This window comes from Talpa occidentalis, unplaced genomic scaffold (assembly GCF_014898055.3).
Source record: "Talpa occidentalis isolate TD23 unplaced genomic scaffold, MPIMG_talOcc4v2.1 talOcc4.7, whole genome shotgun sequence".
NCBI classification, from domain to species: Eukaryota; Metazoa; Chordata; class Mammalia; order Eulipotyphla; family Talpidae; genus Talpa; species Talpa occidentalis.
The window spans coordinates 14,349,487-14,368,810 of record NW_023605083.1 but is presented as its reverse complement, the minus strand read 5'-3'; the positions used below and the strand labels follow the sequence as shown (position 1 = coordinate 14,368,810).

General features: G+C 38.2%; 1 protein-coding gene across 7 annotated transcripts in view; it reads left to right on the top strand.

Annotated features, from left to right (window-relative positions):
- The first annotated feature begins 206 nt into the window (after positions 1-206).
- Positions 207-19,324, top strand: part of CCDC171 (coiled-coil domain containing 171) — a 255,246-nt gene continuing 236,128 nt past the window's right edge. For 5 of the 7 annotated variants that reach the window (XM_037495468.2, XM_037495465.2, XM_037495470.2 and 2 more), the window contains exons 1-5: positions 343-629; positions 8,171-8,270; positions 9,120-9,278; positions 11,518-11,653; positions 16,598-16,772. In XM_037495468.2, coding sequence (XP_037351365.1) covers positions 9,235-9,278; positions 11,518-11,653; positions 16,598-16,772 — 355 coding nt within the window. In that variant the 5' untranslated portion in view covers positions 343-629; positions 8,171-8,270; positions 9,120-9,234. Of the gene's footprint in view, positions 270-342; positions 1,281-8,170; positions 8,271-9,119; positions 9,279-11,517; positions 11,654-16,597; positions 16,773-19,324 lie in introns of those variants that run through there. The other 2 variants (XM_037495466.2, XM_037495467.2) reach the window with 2 other exon arrangements.

Genomic DNA, 19,324 nt, shown 5'->3' with positions numbered 1-19,324 from the left:
TTCCACATAATCGCGATTAGAAATCTGAATTTTCAGTTGGCGCTCCGGGCATTCTGAGACAATGGCTTGGGGCCCTCGCACCGAGCACACCCCCCTGAGAGCGCCCGGGAACGCGTTTTCCAGCAATGGGCGCGCGCGCCTGACGCGGAACTGCGCGCGGTCGCGAGCCCGCCGCTCCCCAGCAACGGCGCATGCGCACGCTAGGCTTCCAGCGGCGCCGCGCAACTTCGCGGGCCGGGCTCTTCCAATCGGAGCCCGGCGTTCTCCGAGTGCGTATCCCGCAGCGGCGGGCTGTAGGGCGGGAGGAAAGGGGCCGCGGGAGGGCGGGGCGCGGCGCGGCGCAGTCGTCAGGCCGGCGACGATCGGCCAAGGTCTGCGGGGGAAGTCGAGTCTTCCCAGCTCCCGGAAGTGGCCGTTGTAAACTTCACCTCCCTGGGGGTTGTCCCCCTCCAGTCCCCGTTTGCTATTTGTGTCTCCTCCCTGGGTCCTAGAGTCCGTCAAGTTTCAACAGTTTTTGTTCCCTCCCCTCCCCCGCGCCTACCGCGCTCGACCTGGGCCTTTTACTACCCTGATTTGAAGCTACCCCTGGGGTCTTGGGTGTGCGGTGTGGACTACCGGAGCCCCTTGAGGTAACCACGGGATGCGGGGCTTCGAGGCATCCTAAACTTGGGCAGTGTTGATAGGAAAAGTGTGGGGCGCTGCAGCCAGGACTGTGAGGATCCTGATTTAGTTTGGGGATGTGCCTCTCGTCTGCGGGGATACGCCTCCAAGATCTTGGGCTGGGCCTTTCCGCCTGCTTGGAGGAAGAGTGTCCTGGAGCATCCTAGCCAGAGACCGCTGGACAGTGCCCTGAAGATTGATTGAGTAGGAGCAGGGGGCAGGACCCGGACCGCTGAACCTGGACCTGCTTTTTAGTTTACAACTCAGACTGCGGGACTTTCTCCTTCATGAAATCTGTCAGCACTGAAAGGACAAGGACCACTTCCTTTTTCGATTTTAGGAAAAAAAAATTCCGGCTACCCACTACACATTCATTTTTTGATAAAAGAATGAGTTGTGCTAGTCTGTAGCTTCTATTGCTTTTACCCTCCAGGACTCTTAGGAGACTTAGGAAAGCTGACTGAGTTTTTCTGAGGTTGTAAATGTTGTGCAGAAATGGAGCCTTCTTTTGAGTGTTTTTTATTCTATCGTGATGTTTATTGCAGGCCACTACATATTTATTCGTTCTGAGAAGATTCAAATGACATTGCGCAGTTTTACTCAAGAAACAATTTCAGTTGGTGGGTGTCCAATTCTTTGGAATACATGGCCTATCGAAGATTTATAGTTCTCATAATCTCAGCGACAACCCAACATGTCACTTATCTTAGTGAACAGTTAGTGCCTAGTAACAACTAAACAATGGTACAGCAAGAGATGAACAACATGGTTTGCTTGAACTGAAGGGGCTGCAAAGGCAATGCCACCTGCTAAAAGGAAAGATGAAGGCACTTCAGTCGAGCTTTCTGGATTAGCCCTAGTCCATATATCAGCTATCAATTTAGGCAAATCACCTAAACTCTCTAGGCATTATAGTCTTTATCTTTCAAAGTGGTAGTATTTGGTCTCTAAAGTCCCATTTATCTCTAAAATCCTTTGTCTCAGCCCTGTTGTCTTGGTTTTGGCTTGAGGAAAGAGCCAAACATCCCCTTTAAGGGTGAAATAAAAAAATGTGCAGACATCCCCCAAAACAGATGTAGAGACTGTTGAAGAGCACGTGGTTTTATCAGAGTGAGCCAGATGTGGGCTTGAATTCTTAGCCTCTTTGTGGATATCTTTTTACACAACTTATTCTGTCTCTTCAAGCCTCTGTTCTCTGTGACAGGTACATAATTATCTCATAGGGTTATTGGGAGGATTTAATGAGATGGGGTGTGCTTAGCCTAGTACTTGGCATGAAGTAAGTGCTCAATAATAGTCATTTTTACCTTTTCATTCATTCCCCTGCAACCCTCCCTGTCCTCTGGTCTGTGCAGACACTGAGAGATGAATCCATTCTGAGTAACCCACTGAGAACTCAGAAGAGAGGTAGGAATACTGTCCTAGTAGTGCTTGGAAATCTAAAGTAGAATCATTTTTCTGTCTTGCACTTACTCTCAGGATGTCCTGATCATTGGCCCCCTGGCCTCAATTGTCCTAACACCTATTCTAAAAAACTTCCCTCTGAAGAGTGTTACATATATCATCGCATCATCTATTTTAGTAGGTTTGGTGAAAATAGTGCAACGTTGCTACAAAGAAAAGATTCATCTATTAACACTTTAACATAAAAACTGATTTAAGCCATTTTACTAAATGATACTGATTTATCCATCACTGCTACATGATAGCCTGGTTTTGGTCCAGGTATGTGGCTGTGCCAGCAAGTCTGATAATCCACTGGAGGATGAGTCATTTTTCACTAAGCAGACCCTGATTTGTACTTAGTTTGGAAGAGGGGAATAATCTGTGTTTGAGAAATCTGTGGTAGGGAGCAGAAATGCTTCCCTTACAAGCTCACATCACCCGCATGTTCCCTGAGTAGGTGAACCATGCTCAAAGGCTATAGCAAGACACACAGCAGAGTCAGCCAGATTGGATTTGAATCTTTAGTGTCACTTATTAGAGGTGCAGCCTGAACAAGTGACTGAATATCTTTAAACTCGTTTCCTCAGGTATAAAGTGGGAATATTAAAAGTATCTTCCTTTTGTGGCTGATATAGAGTGAAATGAGACTATAGAAAGTACTAAGCTTGATGCCTAGAGAAAGGATATTTGTCACATGATGAACACAAGGAGTGGCTTTGAGGTATCAGATCATTAGTTGATAGTAATGAATATTTTCAAATGGAAAACATTAAAGCATTATACAGATACTGAAGAAGAGAAAGACTGACATTGATTGCATATTTAAGAGACTAATAGCTTATATAGATTAGCCAAATTATTATTTATCATGTGGAGTTAATGAAGTTTCAAAGAAAGCTATGTACATATATTTATATGGGGACGTTGCAGTTGTTTAACTTAGCTTGCCATTCCACTGATAATTTCATTACTGTACCTGCTACTTTATTTTCCTCATCATTCCCTTCTGCCTTTTCACCCTCCTGGAATATAGGGGAGATTTTGCTACATCTTATTTGCCATGTTTAATAGCATGGAAACCCCATCTTAGTTTAAATTCAACCACAGACCTCATTCCCCTTAACTGACTAGCCTTGCAAAAACAGTTAAACCCTTGTACCCTGATGACATCAGGAGCTGATGAGAGCGAGAGAGAGCGAGAGAGAGAAAACGAAAGAGCAAGAGAGAGAGAGAGAGAGAGAGAGAGAGAGAGAGAGAGAAAGTGAGCTAAAGGAGACTTTAGACAGAATTTTATAAAAGTTGATTGTTTATAAAAAGAAACCTTGTAGCTATAGGCAATTAGAGTCAATTCTCTCCGCCTTCTGGCAACCACCGCAATCTACTTTCTGTTTTTAGGGACTGGCCTGTTACAGACATTTCATATAAATGGAGTCATGTAATATGTGGCCTTTTGTGTCTGACTGCTTTCAGTTAGCATAATGTTTTCAAAGTTTATTCATGTTTTGGCATTTTATGGTTGAATAATTTTGTAATTTATTGATCAGTGGGTGGGCAATTAGTTTGTTACTACCTTTAGCTATCATGAACAATGCTGCTATAAACATTGATGTGCAAGCTTCCTTTTAAGTCCAGTAATTATTTTAGAATATGTCTTGGTATTGGTTGCATTGTGTCAGTATTCTCAGAAGGTTTTTACTCCTCCAACATATAAATTAAAATCTTTTTGCGTTTCAGGAAAGTTTTGTTGAATTACAATTGTAGTATTGTTTCTGTTACCTTGCATCAATCTCCTATTGATATTTCCAGTACACTCCTGTTGCTGCATGTTGGTGATTCTTTGTCAGTATTTTATCACTTCCTCCCAAATCCTTTTGACCTCTCCCCCCCTTTTTTTACTCAAAAGTTTTCCTCTTTTTTGTTTCATATATCTTTTGGTGGGTCTGTTTACTCTTGTGTTCCTCTAATTTATCACTGAAATGACTTTTTATTTCTACTTCTTCCTGATCCCCGTCACCTTATTTCTGAGTTTTAAAATTTTGATCATGTATTTTCATGTTATACCATTGTGTTAATGTCTTTTAGTTCATTTTGAAATAGTACATATAGTTTTCATCTCTTGTGGATTTACCTTTCTGTCATGCTTTCATTTGTAGGATTCTGCTCTGTTCTTTATTCCCATTTTTCTTTATATTATCATTGTATGGTATCTGACCACTTTTTTTGTTGCTTATTTTTCTGGAAGATTCATTTACTTGGTCTTTGCAAATGGGGCAAGGTACAGGAATGATTTTCTAATTTTATGGAACTTTGTCTTATGTTATTTTTTGGAATGTTAAAAACATTGGTGACTTGCTTTCTGAAATTTCTTGTCTCTGTCCTCCTACAGTCTGGTCTGGTTTGTTTGCTTTGTTTTAATTTTTCCTATCCTGTTCAATTTTGATTTATCCCAAGCGTTTTCTCTTAGTATGAATCCTTGTCTGGGAAGGGGTCCTTGCCAGGTCAGGTTGTTTTTTTTTTTTAAGATTTATTTATTTATGCATGCATGCAAGAGCTGGGGTACAGGCCAGAGTCGCGGGGTAGGGGGAGGGTGAGAGGATTCACCAGCAATAGAGTGGGGAACAGAACAGGCAGATTGACCAAAGTACACTGCTGAGGGGAGCAGCGGGTGAGTGCGGAGAGGTCTGCTGCACCATGTGGCTAGCTCCCTGGCTGGGGATTGAACTCGTGCTGCAGTTGCTGAGGATAGCTTCATAGGTTCTGTTTTAACTCTTGTGCCAACAGGGAGGCCCCTGACAGGTCATTTTTGAGAGTTCATGAGGCTGGATTTTACCAGCTCATTTAAGACTGTCTTATCATATGCCTGTTTTCAGTGTCAACTCTTGGAATGGGCAGACTTCTCCAAGTTTCATCTACCGCTCTCAAGATGTCTGGTAGTGCTTTCAACTAAACATCTATTGGTTCTTTGCAGGTCTTATCACATATAACTTCTTGTTTCCTTTTGCTTTCTTCTCTATAGATACCTTTAATCCCAGGCAGGTTTTGTGGCCATTATTGGTATTAGTGGTTTGTTCTTATTCATTTGTATTTTGTGGTTCATTTTTTTTTTAAAGATTTATTTATTTATTTGTTTGTTTATATATAAAAGCACTGGATACAGTCAGAAGCGCGGGAGGGTGAGAGAATTCACCAGAGCCAGAGCGGGGAGCAGAGCAGGCAGAAGGACCGAAGTACACTGCTGAGGGGAGCAGTGGGCGGCAGGAGAGGTCTGCGCGCCATGCGGGACCCTCCTCTGGTGGCCGGGGAGCAGCCGGGGATCGAACCGGCGCCGCATAGACTGAGGGCAGCTTCGCAACCCAGTGCTCAACCGCTGCGCCACCGGGGAGGCCCTGTGGTTCATTTTTTAAAAAGATTTATTTATTTATGCATACAAGAGCTGGGGTATAGGCCAGAGATGCGGGGGTGGGGGTGAAAGAATCCACGAGAGACAGAGTGTGGAACAGAACAGGCAGACTGACCAAAGTACACTGCTGAGGGGAGAAGCAGGCGAGACAGGAGAGGTGTGCTGCGCCATGAGGATTGCTCCCTGGCCAGCCAGGGATTGAACTTGTGCTGCAGAGGCTGCGGATTGCTTCATAGTGTGGTGCTTAACCCCTTGCGCCACCATGGAGCTCCTTGTGGTTCATTTTGTTCTAAGTGTTGCCCATGATTTTCTAGTTTCTCAATCTAGTTACCTTAGAAAGGATTTTTACAAATGCCTTCATTTAAATTAATAAGGAATTCAACTATAGAGAAAACAAAGAGATGATAAGAGACACACACAAGCAGGGCTCATTGATAACCCATTTTTGTATTTTACCTGTTATTCAACATCTTTTTTAAATTTCCTTTTAAATTCCACCAAGAGCATTTTCAAGCTTCTTATCCATATTAGTTTTCATTACTGTGTACAAGTTATCACAAATTCAGTGGCTTAAAATAGTTTCTCATTTATTACCTCACAGTTCCTTTTGGTCAGGAGTCTGGGCATAGCTTAGTTGGACCCTCTGTGCAGAGTTTCCCAAGGCTTCATTCAAGATGTTGGCTGGGTTGTGTTCTCATCCACAGGCTTGACTGGAAAAATCTGTTTCCCTGCACATTCAGCTTGTTGGTAGAATTTATTTCCTGTTGGCATCTATTTGACTGAGGGATCTGGCTCTCTCTACTACCTGTGGTTGAGGCTGCCATCAGGTCCAGGAGCCTGCCAGCAGTTCCCTGCCTTGTGAGTCTCTCCATGGGCTGATCATAGCACGACAGCTTGCTTCTTCAAGGTCAGCAGGAGAGAGTCATTTCAGTCTGCTAAGACAGTCTTATATAACATAATGTAATCTTGGTAGTGGCATATTTTGTTGGTTAGAAGCAAGTCACAGGTTCAGCCCAGAAACGAGGAGGGTGTTATATACAAGAGAGAAACACTGGGGGCAGAGATTGTGGGGGACCATCTGTCAACCACATTGTCTGTACTAATGATCTGGAAATCAATGAAGCTTGTTTCTGAGCTGTAGGAGACACTTTCTCTTTAGAAGCCATTCAGATTTGAGGATGTTAGATGCCAACGGAATGCACTGAAAACTGATTCTTCAACTTAGCTTTCTTGAAACGTTTGTTAAAATTTTGTAAACTCTCTCTTCCCATACAAAATAAAATGAAAAATAACATATCTTATTAAGTCCTGCCTATGTAAATTCTTTTCCTGTGAGTTCCTGTTTGTGCCAGTTGTAACACATATGCACATACATGTAAGTGTGTATTTCACAAAAACAGAAACATTGTATATATGTACTTTTAAGCCTGGGACATTATTCTGAAGTATATAGAAGAGTCCTTTTCTTCTAGGTTCTAATTCTTTTACTTCCATTTTTGAAGACAGTTTTTCTGGAGTCTGACCTTTGGGAGCATAGTGGTAAGGTGAAAAGATTTTGGTACTTGGTATCACAGGAACTTCATTGAGGCTTTAGTGTAGTTCCTCATTTAGTAGCTGACTGGCCTTAGAGAAGTTGTTTAGCCACTCTGCATCAGATGAATTTCCTTAATTGAAGTGTGCTTGATAAACTTGGGATAAAATATGGTGCAACTGTATTAACACTTTGTAGAAAGAACTTGGACTTTAGATAGTTATAGAATCTTGATCCTGTAACTGTGACCAGGCAAGTGACTTGTAATATTATAGATTTCCCCCTTGGAAAATGGGATAGTTTCCACCTTACAGTGTTTCAATGATCAGAGTTCTGTATGTAAAATATCAATTACAGTGCTTAACACTAAAGTAGGTGCCAAATAAATAGATGACAGTGGTATTTGTGTATTAATATTCCTGAACTTAGTTTTTTAGGTCCCTGGAGAAACAGGATGCCTGTCTTCCCATCTTTGTTTAAAATTCCATTGTTTTATTCTATATCAAGCTATTCCTCCATCAGTTACTTGAATTATTGACTGTATTCAATATCCCTTGCTATCTACCTGTAGGAGCCATTAGTCAGTTCTCAGCACCATGGCTGAGTCTATATATCAGTCTCTTCCCTTTCAGTTATCTCTTTGAGGCATATTTATTTAGAGCAGGGACAGAACTGTTAAGGGCTTTTTTTTTTTTTTTTTTGTCTTCTAGATATCCTAGTACATCCACAGTTTTGCTAGACAATTCTTAATATATTTTTTCTAGACCATATCACTCCAAGTGATATAACCTACTCCCTTTATTAGGGATCATTATATTTTCTCATGGGATTCTGTGTTCAGTTATAGATATTGGCAGTGATCGAGCAAATATATGTGCTGTGTGTATTATTTGAGTCTCAAATACATAAGGTTGATATAGTTATCAGCCTAGGCTCAGAGAGTTTAAGTGATTTGCCCATGGCCATGTACTTGTAAGATTATTTGTATCCTAACTCAGATTTCTCTGACTCTAGACGTCATGGTCTTAGGATATTGGACTTCTAGGAATACTAAGAGACACTTACTGTATTTTAATATTTGTGTCTATTTGGACTTAATTGTTGTTATCTCTCTGTTTAAAATGTTTACCCAGAGATTCCTTCATATTATTGTGAAGAAACTTACCTATATTGGTTGGCTCTGTATAATTTGGAGTATCTCCCACAGAAGAGGATTCCAGAGAGAAAGCCATAGTAAGTAACCAAAACTTCCTCTTCTTTATCTTTAATCCTTTGGGAGAAGGATTGAAAATCACTATGGGGGTCTTTTGTTTGGCATATTTTATTGTGACATTACATTAAAAATACCTCATTTTATTAGAAGGGCCTTGGGAACCCATGGATTTTCTTGGACTTTACTTTCTTTCAAACTCAATTTTATTGCCTAGTCTCTACATATTCCTTTTGCAGTTCAAGAAAAATTTGTCACTCTTTTATTATAATTTTTTTCATTTGAGAAATGCAACAAAAACATTCACAAACAAAACAAGAAAAAACTCTGATTTTGAGAACCAAAATTATGAGAACCAGAGGAGAAAGGGTGTGAGGGGTAGGGAAGATGAGTAAAGAGCATCAATTGATTTGATTTGGTGGCGCTCATAATGTAGCATATACACATGTCAATCTATAATGCTATATTCCTAAAAGCTGCATAATATTTATAACCAATGTTAAATGTTACTTCAATAAAGAAAAGTCTAATTGTGTAACCTCATTCTTATAAGAAGGAACATCTTTGTAACATTTTGTCATTTTTTCTTCTAATTTTTTTCAAAAAAGAAATAGTACATTATAGCTTCTAAAAATAAACATTCACGTATTTGTTATGCAGTAATTTTAAAAATACAAATAAATTGAGGGTCTCCCCTGTTGGCGCAGCCTCTGTAGCGCTGGTTTGTTCCCCGGCTGCCGGCGAGGGTCCCACAAAAACAAAAAAACAAAAAAACAAAAAAAAAGCAAATAAATTGAAAGAAAGAAAAATCATCTATAGTTAATAGAATTCACATGGATAACAATTGTTGTATTTTGTTTCTATTTTAACAGATTTCAGCCCATCTAATCTATAAGTCACAAACATCTTGAAAAGTTTAATCATCAATAACGAAGTATATTGTTAGGAAGCAGTGGGATATCTTGAAAGTGCTGTGGAAGACTTATCATGAGTTCAAACCCTTCAAGTAACTCCACTGGTGATACCCAAAGGTAAGCCTCCTGGTTCCAATTAGTTCAAGAATGCTTTTGGATGTCAGGTACAGGGAGAACTAAGTGGTTGAAAGAGCTGGTGGTAGGAATTCTCACGGTTTGTGAAGGAAAGCAGAAATTTCATGGACTGGAGCAGCAAGAGCAAAGTCTCATAGGAATTATCAATAGAACTGGATTTGGATACCTTGTGTGGCTCTTTATTTCTTTTTTAAGTCAATCCACAAAGTTACACTAGGTGATTTGCTCCTGTCCCTTCAAACTTGTTTATTTTTTCCACTTCTCTAAATCTTCTTCAAGTATTTCTGCTTACTCACATTCGGGTGTGGTCATTATATTTAGTTGGCCATAATTTTTGTGGCTCTAATTCCTTTTCTATCCTAATTGCTAGAAATCTAATTTGTGACTTCTCTTTAACATTTTATAAGGTTTACCCTCTGCTACTAACTGCTCCTTTACTTTGAAATTATATTCCAAGAATTGCTATTATCTTTTTTTGTACCCTTTTTTTTTTTGCCTTTGGATGGGATGCCTGCCTTGGGCCTGTTGGGTGGAGTCCATAATGTAAAACTGAGCCATTTCAGAAAGTGCAACGCCAAGTATGGTTTAGAAAGAAATTGTTATGGAAAATGAAAGTAAATGGTTAGTAATTCTTATAATCATGTAACAGTAATTTTCTGTGAAATCTAATAATAAAACAATTGGGGTTATATTTTTTCTGTTCAAAATTTTTTTAGTAATCTGTATATTTTACAAAAGCATCATGGGGAGTACTCTTTGTTCATTTTAGTTTAGAATAATTGATTTAGCTCACCTGTTTATAGCAAGAATATGTGGGGATGGAACAAGACCATGACTAACTGTTCTTACCCTATAAATAGGATTTGCTATATAAATATTTTATATCTATCTTTAGAAGTTACCTTTATGGAGCAAGGTAGGGAATAAATGGATAAAACTTTTTTCTGTGTTGACTTTGCTGAAAATTAATTAAACATATACATATGAGTTTATTTCTAGCGTTTTCATTTGTGGTACAGTGATCAACTTCCCTCTCACCCTCCATTTGATTATTTTTGATTTTTTTTGTCTTTCATCTTCTATGCATCTAAACTTCTGTCAATATTTGGCTGTCCATATTTAAAAGTAGGGACCTAAAAATATAATCAGAAACTCAATGTATAAAGATTTTTGTGTGGCATTCTCGGTAGGGTGATCTGGCTAAAAACCATTTAGCTGGAAAACAGCTAGTATCAGCAACTTTAAGTCTTTTTCTCCTTGCTGCTTAGCTTCTCCAGGGAACAGTCTTCTAGTTTCTGCTTGTCTGCTATTTTTCTGGCAGACAAGAAGTATTACATGCCCAGGTCTCTCACTTATAAAACTTTTTACTTGAAGTCCTTCTTTATAGTATGAAACCCTTCCCACTTTTGTATCTTATGTCTACAGAGGTCTCTATTTTATGTACTCTAGGGAAAAAAACTCTAGTGTTGTGCTAGCGTCGGGGGGAGATTGGTAACTAGTTGTGTGGTCTATGGAGCAGAGGATCTAAAAATTTTAGACTTTTAACCAATTCTCCTGTTTTCTGCTCTACTTTTACCCCCATTTCAGAATTTTTGCCTATTACAGAGCTTTTGAGGGGCTCTGGTAAAAATTAGATTGCTTTCCCTACGGAAAGCAATATTGGCTTATAGTCAGTGTCCTTAGGTAAACCAGTTACCATTTGCCCACCTGCTTTCCAGTTTCCCATATTTTTGCTATTGCTTCATCTTTTGTACTCTTTATCATTATATGAGTTTATACCTCTAAATTCTCTTCACTGTTATTTTAATGTTTTTTTGGGGGGTGTTGGGCAAGAGAGTCTATTTTTAATTAGGAATATATTGTTTTATTTATTCTTTTTAATAATATGTATTACATTTGTATTAAGTAAAATTTATTATTTAAAAAGGAAAAAAAGGGAAGAAATCAGTGTTTACTCAAACTATCCAGTTTGTGATAGGATCAATCTTTAAGAATCATTCTTGAACAATGTGGTGGTTTCTCAGTGGACAATGGTTTGTTTCTAGTTACATACTGCTTTGTTTTCCTACCTACCTTTTGCAGTGGACTAGATTGTAAATTTTGTTAGGGCAAGGACCATATCATATCCCTGTGGTTTTTGAAAAATAAGTATCTAGAAGTATCAGAAATGCTGTGAAGTATGCTTAGTGAGATTTATATGTATTCTGAACTTATTTTATAGGTTGAAAAATGCTTCAGCTGATGTAAGACAAATGCTTAAAAATGAAACAGAGTTGGATATTGCAGCTGATCTCAGAAAGAAACTCCATCGGGCTAAGAAAGAAAAATTAGAGATAACAACTAAGCACAATGCAGAGGTAGAATTTATTTTCCTTTCAAATAATGTTAAAATTAGAGTTTGATTATTTTAAATTTATTTTATTTTACAAATACCATCTTAACATTTGTTACCATAGTGTTTTTATGCTTTAAAAGGGAATTATCATTATAAACCCTTGTTTTAGTATAGTCGAATTATATAGGAGGGTTAAAGTAGAAATTCAGTGAATTATGTGTCTTTTATATTATCTGCAAATTATTAATTTTAATGGACTAAATACTAATTGACAAATGTACCTGGTAATGAAAGGATTTATAAATTGGACTTTTTTGAAATTATTATGTAGGTTTCTTTATGATCACAATCTGGAAAAAAATCTTTCTTAAATAGTTGATATGAATATAAAATTTTTACTCAGTATAATTTATTAGTTAACAGATACTTTTTGTTTTGTTATATCATTAAAGCATTTGTTTTTAAAGATTTATTTATTTATGCATACAAGAACTGGGGTACAGACCAGAGGTGTGAGGGGTGAGAGGATTCACCAGAGACAGAGTGGGGAACAGAGCTGGCAGACTGACTGAAATACACTGTTGAGCAGCAGGTGAGTTAGGAGAGGTCTGCTGCACCATGTGGGTTGCTCCCTGGCTGGGGATCGAATTTGTGCAGCGGTGGCTGTAGAGAGCTCCATAGGTTAAGTCTTAACCTCTGCGCCACCAGGGAGACCCCTATAGCATTTGTTTTTAATTAGTACATGTATATAAATGTATGTGTGTATGTATTTATTCCAAGGACAGTAGTTCTATTTCCTTTCTAAAATAATTCGTAAATTATATCCTTATATTTCTTCTGTGTGTTGTCTTTTTTCTTTTTCTTTATTTAAATCTTATCCATTGTTAAAGCTCAACTTAGGCAGGCCAGTATAGTGAAAAAATTTGAGTTACACAGACCTAGAGTCATTCCTGGCCCTTCTGTTTATAAGATATGTGACACTGGGCAAGTTATTTTATCCTGTGCATCACTGGTTTCTCATTGTGAAATGCTGGTCCCAAAGGTTTATGATAATTAAAATACAGTTTGTATAGTACCTTTGCACTGTAACTGACAGAATTTATTGAGCCTCCCTGGTGGCACAAGGGTTAGCATGCAGCCTGTGAAGCTGTCTGCAGCTTCTGCAGCATGAGTTTGAGCCCCGGCCAGAGAGCAACCCACATGGCGCAGCAGACCTCTCCAGCCTAGCCCACTGTTCCCCTCAGCAGTGTATTTCCTTAAGTCTGCCTGTTCTGTTCCCCACTCTGTCTCTGGTGAATCCTCTTTACCCCGCATCCACGCCTCTGGCCTGTACCCCAGCTCTTGTATGCATAATAAATAAATTTAAAAAAAGAATTTATTGACAGTTAAGAATAAACAGTGTATTTTCCTTCCCTTTTTTGCTAAATTCTCACGCTAGGAAATCTTTTCAAGTCTCCTTGTTTGAAACTGATTACTCTTTTCTTTGTTCACCCACATATTGCTGTTATAGATACTTTAGAATGAAAACATTTATTTTATGCTTAACTCCATATAAGATCCCTGAGAGATGAAAGCAGTGACCACACTTTCTATCTGTCCTATTACTTACTGGGATGTGGTAGGCCCTCAGTTACTTGTGTTTTTGAATAAATGCTTGGAAAAGTGTCTTTTTCAGGGTATCTAAGGATCAGTAGTTTCCAGTTAAATTAACAAGAAATGTCTATATGTTTTATTTATATTTACAGTGGCATTTGAGATAATTTATAAGTAACTGAAGTAACTGCTTCCACTTATGTTATCATGATACATATTGAATATAAAGTGGTATTTGTTAAATATAGGCTAATTGCTTAAAACCTCCAAAATGTAATTTTAAAAATCAAATGTACATTTTACTTGAGAATATTAGTGTGATATTAATCATTCATCTATTAAATATATTCTCCTATAGATTCATAATTGTCATCAAATTTCTCTTAGAACACTATTTGTTCTTTTATTTGATCAAAATATTTTGAAGTTATATGGCTAAATAAAACATCATTACCTAATATGAGTCAAATCATGGAAACAAATAAATGAAATAATGAGAATGAATTATCATATAAACTTCGAGCTGAACCAATTACAATGGCCTGCTTTGAGAAAATTATCTCTCTTCCCTGAGATAATTTCGAATCTCAGATATATTTTACAAAGCAAGGCAGGGGGAATAAAACTAAGAAAAAAAATTAATTAAGACCATATATTTGCCTTTTTAGATATCCAGAATACTAAGGCACTGTGTTGGCTGATGGGCACGAAATGTGTTGAAAATGACTTTGCCTGAAATTTTATTGTTGTGGGGTTCTTGGAAAAGTTATTTAATTTTCTATCTCAGGTTTTGATAGGTTTTTGTTATTTGGTATCTCATACATTTAATAGAAAGGCTAAATAGTACCAACATTCTTCATAGGTGAGATACAAAGAAATATACCTTAATACACGTTTATGAGAAATTTGCAGAGCTGTGGCAGTTCTTATTCTAAGGCTACAAGTTGGTATTTACCACTTGTGTCGCATGTTCCCCTTCCCCTCTGCCAGCATTTGTTTGCCTTGGTGGAGTGACCACACTTCAATTTGTTTAATGTTTGATTCCTTAATGATACCGCCTCTGTTAGATCTCTGTGGATATGTATATACTGCAAGTTATAGCACTGGATTTCCGTGTTTCCATCGTCTTTCCTGCCTCTCTATTTCCATGGTAATAAGGATCAGCCACCCCACCCAAAATAGTCTCAGTTTCCAATTTAATGGATTTCTTAAAAGTATTTTTGTTGTGGTAAAATATGTAAACTAACATTTGCTATTTAATCATTTCAAAGTGTTATATTTAGTTATATTTAAAGTACTGTGCAACCATCACCAGTATCTATTTTAATTTTTTTCCCTTCTTCCAAACAGAAACTATTTGCCCATTAAGCATTAATCATTCACAGTCCTGGTAACCTCTAATCTACTTTCTGTATTGTGAATTTGCATATTCTATGTACTTACCACATGTGGGCAGCACCATACAATATTTGTCTTTCTGTTCCTGGCTTAATTCACTAGGCATATGTTTGCTAGGTCCACCATGTTGTAGCATGTATGAGAATGGATCATTTTTTTTGTCACCTGGCAGAAGTATTTACCCTCTGGGAACTAAGATTTATTCTTAAAATTTATTTTTTTTAATATATTTTACATCATTGTTCATATTTGTAAATGTTTGCTTTCTCCTGTCAGATGTAGTCCCTGTAAAATTCCCACCATCCATTCACCCATGCACCATCACCATAGTCCCTGGTGCTCTTCCCTCTCCTGTTTTGATGCCTCTCTGAACTATCATAGCATTTTTATCTCTTTTATAAAACTTACCCCATATGCCTTTCTGTAGCATTTAATTCCTTGTGAACAGGTGCTCTATAATATTCATTTTTATATATTTTATTTCACTCTACTTGATGCATAGCAAGTATTTAATATTATTTAATGAATTGCCGCGGACCAGCACAGCAGTAGACGATGAGGCCACCTCAGGGTTGAGAGAAGCGTGCAGGGTGGTCAGGGCGTCGGTGAAAGAAATGACAAACAGACACACTTCAAGAGTGAAAATCTGAGTGTAATTTTCTTTGAGTTTGTGACCAGTATATATATGTTTTCCAAAAGCACAGGAACAATGAATATCAATGAAATCAGCTTGCTCATGGGCTCAGCCTATCACCAACAGGGCGGTGATCTACATCTGGACTCAGCCTCATTCCTAAGTAGATAGACCATTAGTTTTGTTTTTAAACTATATAATCGTATTTTTTATTAACTACTTTTTTACCTATACTATATTTTAATTATTACAGGGTTTAGTAATGTTTCATTTGAGTCAGCCTTGTTTTAAGGATTTCATATGATTTTTTAATTAACAAGCAATGACCTTTATAGAAGAAAGAAGGAAGTTTAGAAAGACAATAAGGGATTAAAGTTTGTAGTTCTAGAAAGACGGGATAAGGTTATTTAGGATTCTTGTAGTGGTTCCTGGTGGTCATTATCTTTTGATAAGCTTCTGTCTTTTCAGGGAACTTCGCTGTACTTCCCCTGCTTCAGGGTGTTTTGCTGTTCTCCCCCTGCAAGCTGGTCGCCCAGCCTGACCTAGGGACCTTGTGGCGAAAGCCATTCCTAAAGGTCACTGCAGGGGGAGGTGCAGCAGGTATGTCTTCAGGGGGTTTTGCTGTTCTCCCCCTGCGCGCTGGTCGCCCAGCCGGACCTAGGGATGGTTAGCCCTAAAGGTCACTGCAGGGGGAGGTGCAGCAATGAATCATTGATTATCATGAATTTTAGAGTGGGAAAGGACTTTATAAATTACCTAGTTCACACTCTGACTTGTCTTCTGTCATGCCACTTCATGGATGGGTGTTGGATGCAGTAGGTTTAGTTATTAGTTCATTAAAATCCCTGAAATATTGGCACTTTAATTATTTTATGCTCAATCAATAATATTATAATCAGGAGAAATAATATTGACAATACTTACCAAACTATATTTTGATGCACTTTGCTTTTTGATTTTACTTAAAGAATAGAAGAAAGGAAAGATGAATTTTTAAGTGCTTACTCTGTGTTATGCTTTTTTTTTTTCATTTCTTAGATATGGCTTTCTGATTAAAGCTTGTGTTTTTATTTTTATAAAAAGTTCATGCAAGAATTTTTTTGTTTTTCTTTTTGTTTTCTAATGAATTCTCTAAAATAACAAAATTAATGAGTGTCATGTGGTGAGTAAGACTAGAGATTTCTTTCCAGTCTTTCAAAAAAGTATAAATTTATAAATTTTTGTCTTATAAATATTATAGTAACAAGCTTCTCTAAGAAATTTAAATGTTTGAGTAAATGATCTCATTAGTTTGGAGACTCAGCTTAATATTGGTTCATGGTATTGGAAATCTGTTTTTAGCTGACAAGCTATGAAAGCCAGATTGCGAAGCTACGATGTGAAGTTGAAAAAGGAGAGGCATTGCGTCAAAGTCTGGAGTATGACCTGGCTGTTGCTAGAAAAGAAGCTGGTCTTGGAAAACGGGCTGCTGAAGAAAGATTAGCTGAGGCCCATAAAATCCAAGAAAAACTCTGTGGTAAGACTATTTCTATCTCTTCTGGTGCTTAGGGTTGTGACTCAATTTATATCTTTGTTCACTGTTGTATTCTCGTTTCATACTGTGTCAGAGTATTGACTCACTGACCTTTGATGCATAGACTGGTGGATATATGTAAAGTCTCTGGCAATTATGTGAACATGTACCTACTTTACATTAGTTTTAAAAATTTTCTGCAGGTGTGGAAAAAGGTCTCAAAATTTTGTTAATCACGTTTTAGAGCACTTATCCTGGCTGGGGATAGAACTCATGCCTCAGGGGCTGGTGATAGCTTGATAGCGCTGAGACTTTAACCTCTGTGGCACCAGGAAGGCCCCTCACTCTATATTCTTAATTCAGTCTTCTATCAGTGGCCACTTAGATTCTTTCCATGTTCTAACTATTGTAAATAATGCTCAATAAATTGTAGAGCATATAATTTTTTGTTGGTGGTTTCATGTTCTACAGATAGATGCTCAAAAGCAGAATTGCTGGCTCATATAGTACTTCTATTTTTAGTTTTTTGTGGCAAATCCAGATTGCTTTCCTAAATGGCTGTACAGTTTACATCCCCATCACATTGTATTAGAATTCCTCTTTTTTTGCATCCTCACTAGCACTTGTTTTTGGAGGACTTTTTAATTTGGGTCACCCCATGGGTGTGAGATGTTATTTCAAATTGTGATTTTTTAAAAAAGATTTATTTATTTATTTATACAAGTGTTATAGGACAGGGAGAGGGTCAGCCCAAACCCTGCAAACCTGCCTATTCTAAATGGGTTCTGCCATCCGCCGCATCAACACAAAACATAGGAGACTTTAATGGGAAGGAACTTTAATAAAACTAGGAAACAATACAGGTAAGGCAAAGAGTCTAGTTTCTAAGTGAAGCACCCAAAAGTTACCCGTCCCCTCGTGGGTAAAAGTCCATCCATATGGGAATGGCCCAGAGCAAGGCCCCAAGGCCTGCCATGAGTCTAAAGCACCTTCCAGTGGGGACCCACAGCAAAGGGTCAGAAACAATCAGACAAGCCCAGAAGGAAAAGAGCAAAATCAACATCAAGATAAAAGCTGCCATTGTCACCTCCCCACGGGTCTCACCCACATCTGTGTCACCCAGTCCACGACCAAAAGACAAGCGCAGTTTCTTCACGTGTCTCTAGGCTCCATGCGCCTCCTCCAGGTCTCCTGGCTCCATCCTGCTTCCTTCTTTAGTCTCTTCTCCAGCTTCTCCTCTTCCTGCTCAGCTCCACCCTCCCTTGGGTGGGGCAGGGAACCTCCCCCTTTCCTGGGGACCACCCTGTTGCAATCCTGGGGACCACCCTGTTGCACAAGCACTGGGTACAGTCAGAAGCGTGGGAGGGTGAGAGAATTCACGAGAGCCAGAGCGGGGAGCAGAGCAGGCAGAAGGACTGAAGTACACTGCTGAGGAGAGCAGCGGGCCGCAGGAGAGGTCTGCACGCCATGTGGGACCCTCGCCCGGTGGCTGGGGATCGAACTGCCCTGTAGAGGCTGCGGGCAGCTTTGCAACCCAGTGCTCAACCGCTGCACCACGGGGAAGGCCCTCAAATTGTGATTTTTGACCTGTATCTCCCTTATTAAAAGTAAAGATGTATCTGCAAGCCTTCTGAATAGCCTTAGTTGGGTTTTTTAATTGTTAAATTGAATAAGTTTTTTTCTATATCTTACATTTAATCCTTTGTGGATTGTATAATGTGTAAATATTTTTACCCATCAGTAAGATTAAATCTTATCTTTTGTTCTTTCACTATGTAAAAGCTCTTTTATTTGAGGTAATCCCAATTGTTTATTTTTGCTTATATTTCCCCTTTGATACAGGCTTGTATTAAATATTTTTATTACTGATGTCATAAATTGTATTGCCACTGTTTTCTTCTGATATTTTATTGTTGCAGGTTTTACATCTAAGTCTTTAATCCATTTTGAATTTATCTTTGGGCATGGAGTTTCAGAGTGATACAATTTTATTCTTTTACACATGGCCATCCAGTTTTCCCAGGACCATTTTTTTGTGTGTGTAAATTTTATTCACGCACCAGAAACATTGTTAAAGAGACTCTCCTTTTTCCACTGCATGGTTCTGGCTTCTTTGTCATAAATTGTGTTTTGATATATACATGGATTTATTTCTGGGTTTTCAGTTCTGTTCAATTAATCCTTATGTCTGTTTTTATTCCAGCATCATACTTTTTAGATGCTGTTGCTTTTTAGTATAGTTTAAAAGTCAGGTAATATGATGCTGCCATTTCTTCTCTTTTCCCTCAGGATTGCATTAGCTATTTTGAGGACTTTCATAAAAAAATTAATGTTTTGTGTTCAATTTCTTTGGAGAATATTGTTGGTATTTTGATGGGGATTGCAAGAAATTTGTATATTGCTTTTGGTAGAATAGTCATTTTGAGCATGGTTAGATTAATTTCTAGGTATTTGATTCTTTTTTGATTGTGCATGGAATTATTTTCTTCTTTTTCTTATCATTTGCTGTATATAAAAATGCAACAAAGTTTTATATGTTGATTTTGTAACCTGCC